Source organism: Triticum urartu, chromosome 6A (genome assembly GCF_056163025.1).
Source record: "Triticum urartu cultivar PI428250 chromosome 6A, HENAU_Tu73, whole genome shotgun sequence".
Classification (NCBI taxonomy): Eukaryota; Viridiplantae; Streptophyta; class Magnoliopsida; order Poales; family Poaceae; genus Triticum; species Triticum urartu.
Genome location: NC_141878.1, coordinates 603748015 through 603764906, shown reverse-complemented (window position 1 = coordinate 603764906; position 16892 = coordinate 603748015). Strand labels below are relative to the sequence as shown.

The 16892-nt window shown below is 41.0% G+C and overlaps 1 protein-coding gene across 1 annotated transcript; it reads right to left on the bottom strand.

Annotated features, from left to right (window-relative positions):
• Window positions 1-276: 276 nt before the first annotated feature.
• LOC125529282 (chitin elicitor receptor kinase 1-like) lies at window positions 277-15000 on the bottom strand. Its single transcript, XM_087529328.1, has 12 exons — window positions 14505-15000; window positions 9223-9481; window positions 5778-5813; window positions 5401-5529; window positions 4758-4957; window positions 4474-4563; window positions 4246-4339; window positions 4008-4159; window positions 3805-3896; window positions 3525-3666; window positions 1761-1859; window positions 277-1687 (listed from the first exon to the last, which is right to left on the bottom strand). Exons 1-12 carry the CDS (start codon window positions 14907-14909, stop codon window positions 1535-1537), a joined length of 1851 nt encoding a protein of 616 aa, XP_087385454.1. The 5' UTR covers window positions 14910-15000; the 3' UTR covers window positions 277-1534.
• Window positions 15001-16892: the final 1892 nt, after the last annotated feature.

The window sequence follows — 16892 nt, the reverse complement described above, 5'->3', positions numbered from 1 at the left end:
CATCTATGCTCCTCGGATGGCCGAGAGCACCGTCGCCCGCCACAGGGCCTGATTGCCCTTCGTGAGCTTCTCGGTGGCGGCGTGTGCGAATGGCGAGGATGGGAAGGAACTTGAAGACGCCATGGATGTGTTCGAGGATGGCTCTGGTTACCGTGTAGAAACTACGATGATGGAAGCGTATTGCCTTCCTGGCAGGGACGCCTTCGTGTTATATACTTAGAGGATGACATCATGCGCAGGTTGTTGCTAAGCTTTGCCCCTACTCCAAGCTATACTAGATAAGGCTCAACTTAACCTAACAGCCTGCGCCATTTATAAGATACACATGCATACAATATATGCATACAATATACGTGACATATATGTCACGTTACACACCTGAATAGCCTTTCATCTAACATCTAGTGATCTAGGGAAGGAGGAGTGGAGGCAGGAAGAAGAAGGAGAAAGGGGATCTAGGATACGCGAGGAATAGCAGCTTCTCTCGTTCGACATAAATTGTCATTACACAACATAACCCTCACACACGCGGAGACGGCCGCCTATAACGCCACCATGGCACGCAGGCCGCTACCAGCCCCTCTGGCCCACTGGGCAGCGACACACACACGTTGTTCACTTCAGTCATGCACTCGTCGTGTGACCCACCGCTCCATCTGTCCCACTGGTCGGTGCGGTTGCCCTGGTGTTCACCCTGTGCGTTCGGTTTATTCGGTTTACATGGTTCGGTTTATACGGTTTTTCGGTTTGTACGGTATTAATACTTTGGTAAATACGGTATGAAATTAAAATACGGTTCGGTTTCGGTATATACCAAATTATTTCGGTATGGTTTCGGTATATACCATAAAAACCAAAGTTGACGCGAATTTGAAAATGACGTAATAATAATTTGCAAATTTATGACTCAAAACACATACTATTTTACACAAATAGTATATGACTATATATATAAGTATATATGCATGCATTAATTCATCTGTTGATGGTTATGGACGTGCTTAGCATTTTAAAAAGAGAAAAATGACTATGTTACAATAAAATTTTACATGCTTATTAGTGAATTTGACTCATGTACAAGAAAAATGACAATTTGTATGGTTGTTCATCTCAAGAAATATAAATTTATTTTTACTTCGGTTTATTCGGTTAACCGTTCGGTTTTTCAGTATATACCATAAAAACCAAAGTTCAAATCGGTATGAAAAGTTCATACCATACCGAAACCAGAAACCATAAAAACCATAAAATCGGTTCGGTTCGGTTTATTTTCGGTATGGTTTTTCGGTTTGGTTTTGAAATGCACAGGGTGACCTGGTGTGCGTGACACACATGCACATGTCTCATGGCATGTATCTAATTTCCTATGCAGAGGCTGGAGGTTATCCTCCTTTTTGAAAAAAAAAGTATCTAATTTCCTATTTAGCTTTCATGGAAGAAAAAAGGGCTCTGCAAGGCGTGTGTTTGCTTCTTGACAGGAAGGAATGTGCCCTGATCTACAATGCCAGCCAGGGGAGACATGTGGGTAAGGATGTTATCTCCCGGACATGAGGTTCACCAAGCCCGGGTTTTTCATATCCCAGAACTCGCTCATGGAAGAGAGCGTCATCAGCGCGACAACCACGGACCTCATCGTGGGCCTCAGCTTGGGGTCCTCTGTTGTGCATGCGTTCGCCAGGTGCATCATCTGCACGTAGAAGGCAGCATATGATTTTATCCAATCGAACATGCAAGCAGGGGCCTGGGCATGTTTTCCTAACCATGAGAATCGCATCGACGGGATAGTTGTCTCCCAGCTTTGGATCGATCAGCTTCTGGAGGCCTTCTTTCGGATCCAGTGCAGTGAGAGCCTCTTCAAACTACAAGATTCAGTATGGTAACAAGTCATCAAACAGCCAAAGAAGGAACTGAACCCAAAAGCGGCCAGGCTAGCGGTTTTATGAAGCACCGAGAGCAGAAAGTATTACTAGCTCAGAAGCACAATTACCAGATAAACCAGTCCCCTTGAACCACTAGCAGATCCATCGGTTGGTCGGACAATGGCATCTTTGCCTGAGATAAGTTCGTACAAGACAACGCCAAAGGCATACACATCAACCTTACGAGAAATATCACCGTATCGAACATATCTGCCAACACCATTTCCCATAATTGTCAACATTCGTCAAAATCAGCAACTACTCTGCAGTAAGTGGAATGACAAAAGTAGATGTTCATTCCTCAAAAAAAAAGAGAGAGAGTACAAGTTCAGGAAACCTACTCTGGAGGCATGTAACCGAATGTACCAACAACACGCGTTTGCAAAGATGCACCACCAACTTCTGTAAGCTTTGTCAGACCAAAACCTGCAACCTGGAAGATACACGTAAACAACATTACATGAAGGATGGACAGCACAGAACATATAAAAACACTTGAATCATTCCTACCTTTGCACGGGTGTTCTTGTCTATCAAGATGTTTGCGGATTTGATGTCCCGATGTATGTACACTGGAACGGTATGCTCATGAATGTACTCAAGACCTCTTGCTGAATCTAGTGCAATCCGAACTCTTTCAGCCCAAGAAAGAGGCTCATAACCTATACAACGGCGTCGAGAGATTAATTTGCCGGAAGCAAGAGAACAGAAAATGGCACATTCGGTATTTTGAGAGGCAGAACATTACCAGTTCCACGCAAATGTTGGCTTAAATTGCCATTCTCGATAAATTCATAGACAAGGAACAAAGAACTCTCTATGCAATAACCAATCAAGCGCACCTGCATGAAATCGAACATTGTAACGAATTAACCTGGCTAAAGATTTACGGGATCGTCCCCATGGAAAATCAATATTTTCATCCCAATAAAAATCAGTGTCGTTTACTTGAGCAAATAAAATATTTACGAACCAGATTCTTATGGTGAACATGTGTCAAAACCTTTAACTCGGCAAGAAACTCTTGAGTAGCCTGCATGTCCATTTTTTTAATGGCGGCTTTCTGGACAGTGTACAACACAAGAGAAGCAAAGCAAGTCATTTCGAATGAAGTACATGTTTGTGGCATGTGGGTTTCTGAAATGCAATTGAATTGAAAAAAAAAACACTAACCTCGCCTCTAAGCTCAGCATAATACACAGCACCAAAACCACCTTGTCCTATTTTATGAGTTATGTTGAAGCCTTCTGTAGCATTAAAAGTTCTTGGTATGTGAACTCCACTGATTTGTCAACTGTAATGTCAGCAGCTAGTGAAGCTACGTCAGCTTGAGTGGTCAATGGTGTCACCTTTTGCATTAATACTGTACTGTCTGGAACAAAAAGAATAATAAATTCAGTAATAGTAGAAGCAACATTCTGTTGTAACACTCAAGGCCTGTTCAAGGAAACACAAAAGAAAGGCAAATTGGAAGCATAATTCAAGGTTATCTAACTTTCTCTATCTTCCAAAGTAAACTTGTAGATCCCTGACATAGCTCGCTGGTTATACTTAGAAGCACAATTATATTATGGGACGGAGGAAGTAGCTTAGAAGCACAATTACCAGATAAACCAGTCCCCTTGAACCACTAGCAGATCCATCAGTTGATCGGACGATGGCATCTTTGGCTGAGATAAGTTCGTACAAGACAACACCAAAGGCATACACATCAACCTTACGAGAAATATCACCGTATCGAACATATCTGCCAACACCATTTCCCATAATTGTCAACATTCGTCAAAATCAGCAACTACTCTGCAGTAAGTGGAATGACAAAAGTAGATGTTCATTCCTCAAAAAAAAAAGAGAGAGAGAGAGAGTACAAGTTCAGGAAACCTACTCTGGATGCATGTAACCGAATGTACCAACAACACGTGTTTGCAAAGATGCACCACCAACTTCTGTAAGCTTTGTTAGACCAAAATCTGCAACCTGGAAGATACACATAAACAACATTACTTCATGAATGTACATGTAGAACACATGGATCGATGGACATTACATATAAAACACACGGATGAATTCTCCTTGAATCATTCCTACCTTTGCACGGGTGTTCTTGTCTATCAAGATGTTTGCGGATTTGATGTCCCGATGTATGTACACTGGAACGGTATGCTCATGAATGTACTCAAGACCTCTTGCTGAATCTAGTGCAATCTGAACTCTTTCAGCCCAAGAAAGAGGCTCATAACCTATACAAATGTGCCACGAGATTAATTTGCCAGAAGCAACAGAGCAGAAAAAGGCACATTCGATATTTCGAGAGGCAGAACATTACCAGTTCCACGCAAATGCTGGCTTAAGTTGCCATTCTCGACAAATTCGTAGACAAGGAACAAAGAACTCTCTGTGGAATAACCAATCAAGCGCACCTGCATGGCATCGAACATTGAAACGGCTAATTAACCTGACTAAAGATTTACAAGATCGTCCCCATGGAAAATCAATATTAACGTCCCATTAAAACGCAGTGTTGATTAGGTGAACAAATAGAAGATTTACGAACCAGATTTAGATGGTGAACATGTGTCAAAACCTTTAACTCGGCAAGAAACTCCTGAGTAGCTTGCATGTCCATTTTCTTTATGGCGGCTTTCTGGACAGTGGACAACACAAGAGAAACAAAGCAAGTCATTTCGATGAAGAACATATCATGATGTTGCATGATTGCAATCATGGACCTTCACAGAGTTATGTTATTCTGCCATTGTTCAAGCCCCTTGTTAAGTACACATGTTTTTGGCATGTGGGTTTCTGAAATGCATCTGAATTATTATTTTTTGAACTAACCTCGCCTACAAGCTCAGCATAATAGACAGCACCAAAACCACCTTGTCCAATTTTATGAGTTATGTTGAAGCCTTCTGTAGCATTAAAAAGTTCTTGGTATGTGAACTCGACTGATTTGTCAACTGTAATGCCAGCAGCTAATGAAGCTACGTCAGCTTGAGTGGCCGATGATGTCACCTTTTGCATTAATATTGTACTGGCTGGAACAAAAAGAATAATAGTTCAGAAATAAGAAGGCACATTCTGTTGTGATTAATATCAGTCAAGGCCTGGTGAAGGAAGCACAAAAAAGAGAAGAAAATTGGAAGCATAATTCAAGGTTATCTAACTTTCTCTATCTTCCAAAAGTAGACTTATAGATCCTTGACAACCTCGTTGGTTACACTTGAAGTCTCTCAAACTATTACTCATAATCATAACTCATATCATACACTATTTACTCCACAATATTTCCAGGCTAAATATAGTTGCTCATAGGATAAACAAGCATGGCTTCAAACCACCCAAATCCACGCATATCCTTCTAGCAGAAAATCGTTGAGACGAACGAAGGACAGATATTAACTTGAAGTGGTGAAATTAGGACACGCATATGCTTGTCTACAAAACAAATTACAGGACTAACTCTCAGTTGCAGGGTTACCTAGCCGCAGTGTATTCTGTTTCGCCTTTCTTCGCCTATAAAACAAGAATAACAAGACACCCAAGACAGGTGCCACTACACCAGCCACAACACTTCCTGCTATTGCTCCTGCTGAAACCTTTTTTCCTGTACTGAAGAGAGTTGAATATGAATAAGCATCATAGTTCTCTCACAGTAGTCGACAATAATATCCAGTTTTTCTTCCCCAAAAAACCTTAACGGTGAGCAATAATTAGCTCGTGAAAGGACGATGTCTGGCTATACTGCACAAGATGAGGGATACTTATCAGCACAACTGCATGAGAATAAACGTAACATGCATGACCAAGAAAATTAAGTGGATAAGAGTATAGGTTCATATAACAATTCTTACCCTGCTGGTGATTTAAGAGGAAGGTAACTTCCATTGGGATCTGGGAAACCAAATAAGCAGAGTAAAAAAAATTAGGAAGATGTGATCAACTCTCCACAACATATAAATGATGCATCAAGTCAACTTAACCCTTGACATTCGAGAAGACCACTGTAACAACATGGTATCATCAAATGGATTGGATTGTTGCTCTTCACTTCAATTTGTTTCTTGAAATTGATATTTATAATTTCTAATTATTAAACTAGTTTCCAGGTAGAGAGTATCTGGAACATGTACTTGTGAGCAATGCGTCATGAATGATCATGTCAGAATTCCATTAATCATGCAGGTCGCTATTAGGGTCGTAACCTAATCCATGACATACTTCCTTCTAATTATCAATGTACATATCGGGTAGTCTTTCCAGTATAAAACAAAGTATACTGCATTCCATTTATTAGAAGTATAATTATGTTTAGTTAGAGATAAGATAGGTTTAAATCATGTTAGACTTGCCCTCTACTCCAAGTCTCTCTCCCTCATATTGTACTCTATATGTACCTCATATGAGGGTCAGATCAATACACAATAGAACAACACAATATTCAGCCATCCTACATTTTCTACACCATTGACAATCGACCAACTTCTTTAAGCTTGTCATATTAAATACATTCCAGCAAATACTGATTCTATGATAAACATTATATATGGGACACCTAGTAGGAAAGATAGAGAAATCACCAATTAATGGTCCATTAAGGCCATGCATGCTCCATGACACGTGCCCTTCTTTCTCTCTTATTCATGCATTACTTTCTTTTTTACATAATAAAATACGAAGTCATATATATAGTTATATATTTAGGTATATCATCGTCTTGGGTATATAAGGTATGGTTATCTTTTGTCTCCATGGAAAAATACTCATGTACGTACGGGTATAAAACATACGTGTCCTTGAGCACGTCTCCTTTCAAAGTATATCATTTTGGGGTATGTGTCCAATACCATTAATGGGTATGTCTTCAAGCATATACTTTATATTCAAAAAAGAGTATATTATTATTTTTGGGTATGTCACCACTAAAACTACAAAATTTTCGGGGTATGTCTCGAAGGCAATACATGTATTAAAAACCGAGATGTTGGTACATTATATTAGGTATATGTACGTAAACATATCGGGTCTGGATGTCTACATGGTATGTATATGTCCAAAAAAGTAAAAAAGTAATTAGGATGTCGTTTTAGATTATCTTGTCACCTTACATAGAATAGGAAAACTAGTCTTCAAAAAGTGTGTCCCATCAATAAAATAAATAAGTGACGAATACCTTGAAAGTACATCATTAGAAAATACAAGTGTTAATTATGAGTGTTGGACACATGAATTACATTAGTAGGTATATACATCAGTAGGTATATATAAGCAGGTATATACATAACCCAAAATATCTTAGGTATATACATAACCCAAAATATTTGAGGTATATACATCAGTAGGTCTATCACTAGGTATATACACAACCAGAAATAAATGTCTAATATCTTGAATAAATCAGTAGGTATATACATACATAACCTAAAATGTCTTAGGTGTGTATATGTACTCGAGATATTTTGGAACAGAATGTTGCTTAGGAAAAAAAAATATTACTTTTTTGGAAACCGATCAGAGTGCATGCAAACAAAAATTGGAAACATCTATTTCAAGGAAGGAACATCCACTAGTAGAAAAGGGGGCAAAGGTCCAGTCCGGGTCAGCCCATTAGTCCCGGTTCAGTCACGAACCGGGACTAATGTGAGCATTGGTCCCGGTTCGTGCGGCTAAGGCATTAGTCCCGGTTCACCTGAGCCCTTTAGTCCCGGTTTGTGGCACGAACCGGGCCTAAAGGGTGCGATGCCCTTTAGTCCCGGTTTGTGTCTCAAACCGGGACTAAAGATTAGACCTTTAGTCCCGGTTTTAGACACAAACCGGGTCTAAAGGGTGCAATGCCCTTTAGTCCCGGTTTGTGTCTCAAACCGGGACTAAAGGTCCCATTTTCAAACTCTACCCCCCCCCCCTGGATCGCCTTTTTTGTTTCAAAAAAATCAAAAGAAAATGATAAAAACTTCAAAAAATAAAATCCTTCGAGAGGTAGTTATATTACTAAATCTACTAGTTAGGAAAATTTAAAAACTTAAATTTGGACATGTTTTGCAAAAAATGTAGGGAATTCTACGGCCTGTTTGCAAATTTTTAGAATCCTCAAATTCTAAAAGGAAAAAAAGTTATGCTCAAATTTCAGTTTTTTTTGATTTTTTGTTAAATCTGGTCAAACTACTTATTCAAGAAGTATTAGTGTTACTAAATAATTATTCAAGAATATTAGTGTTACTAAATAATAATTTCAGTTTTTTTGAATTTTGGTCAACTATGGTCAAACTACTTATTCAAGAAATATTAGTGTTACTAAATAATTATTTCAGTTTTTTGAATTTTGGTCAAATCTGGTCAAACTGTGGTCAAGCTAGGGTCAAACTGTGGTCAAACTACTTATTCAAGAAATATTAATGTTACTAAATAATTATTGATTTTTAGAACAATAGTTTCAAACTCAAACAGTGAAATGTGTGACTTCATGCTCAAGCTAAATTCCTGAGGGTTAATAGGATTGACATCTTACTATTGTCAGGAAAACAACAAGTGCATACTTGGAAACGAGGGAGAATAGAACCCGAAAGTTAAGCGTGCTCAGGCTGGAGTAGTGAGAGGATGGGTGACCGTTCAGGAAGTTAGATGATTTGAAATGATGAGGGGTGATTAGAGATTAAAGGTTATTGAGCAGTGATGAGGGGTGATTAGAAATTAGAGGTTAAAATAATTCAGAAATTAAAAATTCTAAAAAAAAGTTTCAAAAAAAATCATAAAATTTCCTTTAGTACCGGTTGGTGTTACCAACCGGGACTAAAGGTGGATCTCCAGGCAGCGGCCACGTGGAGGGCCTTTAGTTCCGGTTCCAGTAAGAACCGGGACTAAAGGGGGAGGCTTTAGTACCGACCCTTTAGTCCCGGTTCCAGAACCGGGGAACATTAAAAGGTTCAAGTAGTTTGAATATACTTGCATAGTTTTAAATAGCCGGCTATAGCCTATAGCTCCGCTATAGCTGTTTGAGCATGTTGCCACTAAATGATTTCATGTATAATTTGCTGCTATAGCCTCGCTATAGCTCAGCTATAGAGGGTTGCCGCTATATGTCATAGCCCGCTATTTAAAACATTTTGCAGCACATATAACTATTCCAACAATATTTAGGCATTTTTATCCAAGTTAATACGATATATGCATGCAGAAATGGCATGGCGCAACCCACAGCAACGTAGATCAATATCAATCAATACTATGTGGCAACAAATGGCACATAAAGGAAGAAACGTGTGAGGTGCACCATAGAGAGAGGAGCTACGATCGAAGCCTCGCGTACCTTTGGCAGGGATATACACGATGCCGCTGCCGGTGGCACCATCCATGCCGGGATTATACCTCCGGACTATGTCCATCTGCTCCGGTGACGAGAGGTCACGAGTTGCGGCGACGGAGGCGAGCGTCTCCCAGTCCCTTAGCGGGAATGTGCGGAAGAGCCTGTAATCCGTGGAGATCCCGGCGTCGCCGCAGGAGCAGTTGACGGTGACGTTGACGATGGCGTCGTCGGGGATGTTGTTGGGCGGGTACGTATTGATGGCCTGCACACTAGTAGAAAACAGGGCTATGGTCCAGGCCGGCTCAGTCCATTAGTCCCGGTTCAAAGTAGAACCGGGACCAATGCCATCAATGTGGGCATTGGTCCCGGTTCATGAGCCCAGGGGGCCGGCCGGGCCACGTGGGCCATTGGTCCCGGTTCATCTGGACCTTTTGGTCCCGGTTGGTGGGACGAACCGGGACCAATGGGCCTGGCTCCTGGCCCACCACCATTGGCCCCGGTTCGTGGAATGAACCGGGACCACAGGCTCCCTTTAGTCCCGGTTTGTGCCTCGAACCGGGACTAAAGGGTTCGCCCTCGTTGCACCTAGAGTTTAGTCCCACCTCGCCAAACGAAGGGCGCCCACACCTGCTTATGAGCCCGTCCCTCCCTGCGTTGTTGAGCTCCTCTCAAAGTGAAAGTAGATGCACCTATAGAGGAAAATTGGACCTAAATTCATAAATAGAAATGAATTATGAATTTATGTTTAATTTTCTCTATAAGTGCATCTATGTTCACTAACAGAGAAGTTTTTGTTTTTTGTGACCTAAAATAAATAGCAAGGAAAAAGATTGACTCAAAAATCAATTTTAACTATTCTACAAAGTGTTTTCACACAAATTTAGTAAACTAGTGATTCATAAACTAGTGATTCACACAAATTTCAAAGAATTCAAATTTTAACTATTCTAATTTGAAAACTAATGGCACTAGTAAAGTTAATCGCAAACTTGAGATTCACACAAATTTCAAACAATTCAAATTTTAACTATTCTAATCTAAAAATAGTGGCATTAGCAAAGTTAATCACAAACTTGAGATTCACACAAATTTCAAATAGTAAAGTTATTCATAAACTAGTGATTCACACAAATCTTAAAAAATTCAAATTTTAACTATTCAAATTTTAACTATTCATAAACAAATTTTGTGACCTAAAATAAAAAATAAAGCAAAAAAAAAGAAAATGAATAATGCAGAAAACAAAACAAAAAATCTGGAAAAAAAACTTATATTAACAATAAGTATTTTGTTATAAGTAGGAAAAAAATAAAATAAATAAAGCAACAAAGAATAAATTATCTAAGTATTTTCTGTTTAGAACATTATAAGCAAAAAGAAACTTTAATAGCAAAAAGAATTATCATAAATATTTTGCTGTTAGTAAAAAACCAAAAAACTAGTAAGTATTTTGCTGTTAGTAAAAAACAAAAAACTGGATTTTTTTTTTAAAATGCCGCCTACTGGGCCACCACAGCCTGCATACGACTAGAAACCCGCTAGTTGGGCCAGGATGCAGGCCCACAGTAGGCCCAGTAGGCCCACAGGCACAGAGAGTGGATTTAGGCCCGTAAGCCTGCAGTAGAGAGGAGCTCGAAGTGGTCGGCTCCGCAGGGCTTATAAACCACTCCGAGCCCCTCTCGGCTAGCGAGGTGGGACTAAACATCCCAACGCACCGCGGCAGTTCCAGTACACGCCCTTTGGTCCCGGTTGGTGGCACCAACCGGGATGAAAGGGGTCCTTTCGTCCCGGTTCGTGGCACCAACCGGGACCAATGGTCGCCGCTTCCCGCCCTTTGGGCTGCCGAAAAGTGGCCTTTGGTCCCGGTTGGTGACACCAACCGGGTCTAAAGGGGGCATTCGTCCCGGTTTCTGTCACGAACCGGGACCAATGCTTCGTCTATATAAGTAGCACTTGCGAAAATTTTGGGTTCAGTTCGTTCTTCCCCGCCCGACGACGCCGCCAGGCTGCGCCTCGCCGTCGCCCCTGCCTCCGCCGCCGTCCCGCGCGGCCGCAGACGCCGTCGCCGCCCCGTGCCCCTGCCTCCTCGCCGCCGACGCCGTGCCCCTCACCGTCGCCGTCCGCCGCCCCTGCCGTCGCCCCCGACCGTGTCGTCGTCGTCGCCGCCCCGTGCCCCCTGCCTCCTCGTCGCCGTCGCCGCCCCGTGCCCCCTGCCTCCTCGCCCCCGACCGTGCCGTCGCCGTCGCCGCCCCGTGCCCCCCTGCCTCCTCGCCCCCGACCGTGCCGTCGCCGTCGCCGTCCCGTGCCCCCCTGCCTCCTCGCCGCCGACGCCGTGCCCCTCAACGTCGCCGTCCGCCGCCCCTGCCGTCTCCCCCGACCGCGCCGTCGCCGTCGCCGCCCCATGCCCCCCTGCCTCCTCGCCGCCGCTGCCCCGTCGCCGTAATTTCCTAATTTAGAATGTATAGTTAATTTAGTTGTATAGTTAGGATGTATAGTTAATTTAGTTGTACTTAATTTAGATGTATAGTTTAGATGCAAAAGTTAGAATTTTTTTTCTGTTCATACATTTTTTTGGTGATATTATTGTTGCATATGCAAAAGTTTGTGTGTTCATATATATGCAAATAATATGTCAATTTTTTCATAGAATTTTTATGATTTTTTTGTTGTAATTTTGTTCATAGAATTTTTATTTTGTTCATAGAATTTTTGTTATTTTTTTCTGTTGTAATTTTGTTCATATTGTGTAGGAATCTGAACGTTATGTATGATCAAAGTCATTTATGTATATGTTCATATTTTGAAGAAAAAGAAGGAGAGAAAAAAGGAAAATAAGAAGAGGAAGAAGGAGGAGAAGAAGAAGAGGAGAGAAATAACATGAGAAATAAATAAGAAGATGAAAAAGAAGAAGAAAAAAGAAGAGAAGAAGAAGGAATAGAGGAGAAGAAGAAGAATTCTTCTTGTTCTCCTATATTATTCCTTCTTCTTCTCCTTTTTTTTTCTTTTTTTTCTTCTCCTTTTCCTTTCTTCTTCTCCTCTTTTTTTCTTCTTCTTCCTCTTCTTATTTTTTGTTATCGGGTATGTCGTTGTCGACATACCCCCCCCCCCGATAATTAACTTTTAGTAATTAGTACTACTTAGAAAGTGTTTAATGGAATTAGTTAGAACTAGGTAAACTTGTTTATTTTTAGTAAGTACTACATTATTCTATTTATAGTAAGTGCTTAGTAGTTGAACTAGTTGATTTAATAAAACTGGTTTATTTTACTATAGAAGTAGTTTATTTTTAGCAAGAAAATTAATAGAACTAGTTTATTTTGCGGTTTATTTTACTATAGAAGTAGTTTATTTTACTACTTTATTTTGTGATTTGATTTTTCTTATTGAATGCTCAAATTGGAGAGCACTATGCAAGGCATATGCATATGATTAGTTGAATAATAATGATCTAATTTAGTCTTTGAATTATGAACGTATAGGAAATGTCATCATCGGACGACGAAAGTCTCCTGGGGGAGTGCGACTGGTGCCACGACGATCGAGGTGAGTGCGACAGGCCTCACCTGGACGATGGTCGGCGCTTCAGCATTAAGCTCGAGGAGATATTCGAAATTGAAACGGTACGCAACGACGACAAGTGTTTTTTTTCATAATTAAGCATGACTTCAACTATTTCAACGTGTAATTTTCATCTTTTACAATTCGAGTATAGTTTATCCCATGCCATGCAAGACGCTATGTCTTAGAGAGGATGGATTTTGAATACCATGAAAATTTTGAAACGAAGAAAATTCACCTAAGGACCCATCATGATGTGGATTTTGAAGTAAAGTTGTATAATGCTGAGAGCGTAACTCATTTTGGTTGCAAAAATTGGGAAGCATTTTGCAAATTGTATGGTTTTGATGAGGGTATGCTTGTCACCATGGATCTTGGTGATCCTGAAATAGAGCAAGACAATATGGACATTTGGGTCCTTGTTGATACTCCTCCCGTTCTACCGCTATGTGAGTTTCTCAAACATAGTTAATTATTAACTAATTTATATTGTTCATTTCAAAATAGTTGACAACTTATTTCCATTGACAGCTTATTTTGAAGTATCAAAGAATGTGCAGAAGATGGTAGATAGAACTTACTACACCGATGGCTCTGAGTTAACTTACAAGGAGAAAACTCATCTGGTTGGATTTTGTAACGATCTTGAGAATTACAACATCTACAATCGAACTCCTCAACATTATGGTCAATACGTGCCACTAGTGCACGTGTTGAACTACGGTAACTATCATGGAGATACCCTGGTAAGTTTTTTTACTATTACGACATCCGTGCATCTTTTTGCATACTTCTAAAATTAGTACATCATTGCTAACTACGAAGTTATTACTATGTTTTTCAACAGCTTATCCCAGAGGATTGTGTGCCTCATTTGATGTATCAGAATGGCGGCAGCCTTCGTGTTTTGAACATATATCCAGGTCATCCTACGAATCTCAACTGTCCATACCGGATTTCTAAAAGAAGTGGAGACATGACAATCAAAGGATGGAAAAAATGTATGGACAGTCGTAAGGAGCTTCTTGAAAGCAAAAGGAAGCGAGGCGCAAGAATTGGAGACAGGATGATCTTCATTCTTCATAATGGAGAGTCAGGGTCTATATTGTTTTATGCTATTTTACCTTAAGTGTGTTTAGGTCCTACCTGATACTGATGATCATGTGCTAAGAACGATTATGTAGGGTTGGATTCGATGACTATGAGGATGGTGATCGTATGACTTATTATTAATAACGAGTAGAAGTTGTATGATGATGCTTGATTAATTAGTAGGACTTGTTATTATATATGATGATGTATGATGCGAGCATGCATGAGTTATTATATATATATCTACGGGTGAAATGAACATAGCAGTAGCGTAGGTAAACCAAGGATGAAGATATAAGAGAGGACACTTCTCTCTATTAGCTAGCTAATAACAACCTAAAAATAACCCCCTAAACCCCTAAAACAGCCACTTTTTTTTTAAAAAAAAAAAGAAAAACCTCAGCTCCAGCCAGATGCTGACGCGTGGAAGCCTATTGGTCCCGGTTTATGTCATCAACCGGGACCAAAGGCCCCCTGCCTGGGCTGCCGGCACTGCCCACGTGGAGGCCCATCAGTCCCGGTTCTGGATTGAACCGGGACTAAAGGGTCGGGGCATTAGTACCGACACTTTAGTCCCGGTTCAGGAACCGGGACTAAAGGCCCTTACGAACCGGGACTATAGGCCCTTTTTCTACCAGTGGCAGCCAGTCGGCGGTGGTGAGGTTGATGTAGTTGCTGGCGATGCTGGCGTAGGTTTCTCCCGTGACGACTTTGTAGGGGATGGAGGCGGCGAGGTAGGTGGAGGCCGGGTCGGAGGGCCGCGCGAGGCACTCGCAGGGGAAGGGGACGTCGACGCGGTACCCGGCGGCGACGTCGTCTAGATTGGGGAGCCCGGGGTTATACTTGGCGAGCAGTCGGTAGTCGGTGAAGCCGAAGAGCTGCGCGATGTAGGTGATGTTCGTGTTCTTCGTGACGTAGTAGGAGCCCAGCGCGAGGTCGCAGCCCGCGCTGCAGCCGTCCCCGGCCGCGGTGGCCATGTTGGAGGCTAGGAGGAGGAGCAGCAGCAGGAATGGTAGGAGAAGAGGCGGCGGAGCTTCCATGGCGCGGGTAGAGCTGAAGCAGAACGTGGAAGCTTGGCACCCTTTGAGACAAGAGTCTGTAGACACGCTCACGCGTTGGGACTTGGGAGGTGGTGGACTCGGTCGTATGTTTTATGGCCGTGTGCACCGATTCAACAAAACTAGTAAGGGAGGGTGTCATTTCCGGAAGGTCAAATATGTTGTTTTCTTCTTTTTCTTTTCAACAAAGGCTGTTCGTCCCTAGCTGGTGATGGTGACACTACTAGCTAGCTTCTGGGAGGATTCATGCATATCTCTTACTAGTCAGCAATATCCTTCCAACACGCACAAGTGCTGGCAGGGACACCATTGAACATTATTGACTTTTGATGGACTTTATCCTCATATAGGTGGCCTGCTTGGCTTCACCCCACCCCCCAATTTTTTTTTTAATTTTTGACTTTTGCTGGACTTCACCCACAAATAACTTTAGATGTAACGCTCTTATATTTCTTTACGAAGGGAGTAGTTTACAATTTACCACTACCTATACTAGTTAGATGGCTCTGTTGTGTTCAGGGCATAAAGAACAAATGCTGTGAAGTGAAGCGAACTATATATACTAGTAAGCGTGCACGAGCAACGCATGCTGAAATATTGATCAAATACTTCACATGTTACAAAATAGAAAGTGTTTCTTGCAAAATACAAATGAAACTCATACAGAAGGACATGTCATTCAAATTGTATTTTCAGAAATGAGACTCCATCAGTACGTGAAGTCAAATATTTAGGAACGGAGGGAGTAACTGATACTAGCACAAATATTCAGTACGTGAAGTCAGCGGAGTTCTGATCATGATCCAAATCAAACCAGACCAAACCAAACCAAATGAACCAACAATATAATTGACTGCATTTGTAACCAGCAACTTCTACAAGCATAAAACTTGCATGTCTTATAGAAAAAATAGCCCAGCTTTCACAAATGAACTTTGTAACACAAGAATGATATTGTATAGTGTACCCAGTAAAAAAACACAAATACAACAATCTCAAAAATAGATAGGTGCTGCTAAGATAGTTGCTTGCTATTCATGAGTGTCGAAATTATATTGTTGAATGCAAAAATGAAGAATCTCATGTTCTCGGCACAACTTTATTTTTACTCACCACTAGAGGAAAGCTACAGCTACAAGGAGGTTTGTTGTTACACACCATACATCAGTGTCCTGGTCCCTGGCGTCAAGCAGAATCATGGTGATATCCATGGTTGCATCTCGTAGAAACTGTCCTAGCACAGCATCAAATAAACACAACTCATTTTGTTATCAAATAATTAACCACAACATAACATGAATATGACAAAAGAAGAGATGGTCGTTCTTTGTGAAGGAGCAGACAAAGAACAAATTCTACAAATAGTGCTATTGGAGCAACATCAGAGAGTCCAAATCCCATGAGATTATCACAAAGGAATTTGAATGCCCAGAACACAAAGAGTCACAATGCCGCATAAAAATCAAGGAAACTCGTAGCTGGAAAAGAAAACTTGTTGAGCCAGAGAAGACGAGACTTCACAATCTACATAAAGATCAAAATGCATGCCAGAGGATTCAACATCTTCGAGATATTCGAAACGGGAAGAAAGAAATGGCTCATGTCGACCATGTTTAGAGCATGCAGTCTCTAGTACATGTTGACTACTCATAAAGTTGCAATAGCACTCTTTGTTCCTTGGCATAAATTAATTGGAATTTTTTGCATTATTAGATGTACTCGATGTTTGTACTAAAAAAAATTCAGTCATTTGTAGTGTTTATTAATGAAGTGCGTGATGTTCACTTCTGAAGCAAAAATGGTGCTACCTTTTGGTTGCATGTAGCCTGAACCAGAGCAAAAGAGGTGCTACAGTCTACATATTGGATACACTCGCTGTACACATCTGTATGTTTGTCTATCACCCACCAAAGTGTGATACATTTCAGAGGTGGGTTCCCACTTGATCCCAGTGCGTTGGAATTA

Bases quoted from the DNA above. Each gene is read 5' to 3' on its own strand.
- LOC125529282 (XM_087529328.1), bottom strand. From the start codon at position 14,909: ATGGAAGCTCCGCCGCCTCTTCTCCTACCATTCCTGCTGCTGCTCCTC. The intron at 4,160-4,245 runs GTAATGTTCTGC...ACATTTGTATAG, and splicing joins CCAGCATTTGCGTGGAACTG to GTTATGAGCCTCTTTCTTGG. The intron at 1,860-3,524 runs GTAATTGTGCTT...TGAATCTTGTAG, and splicing joins CAAGGGGACTGGTTTATCTG to TTTGAAGAGGCTCTCACTGC.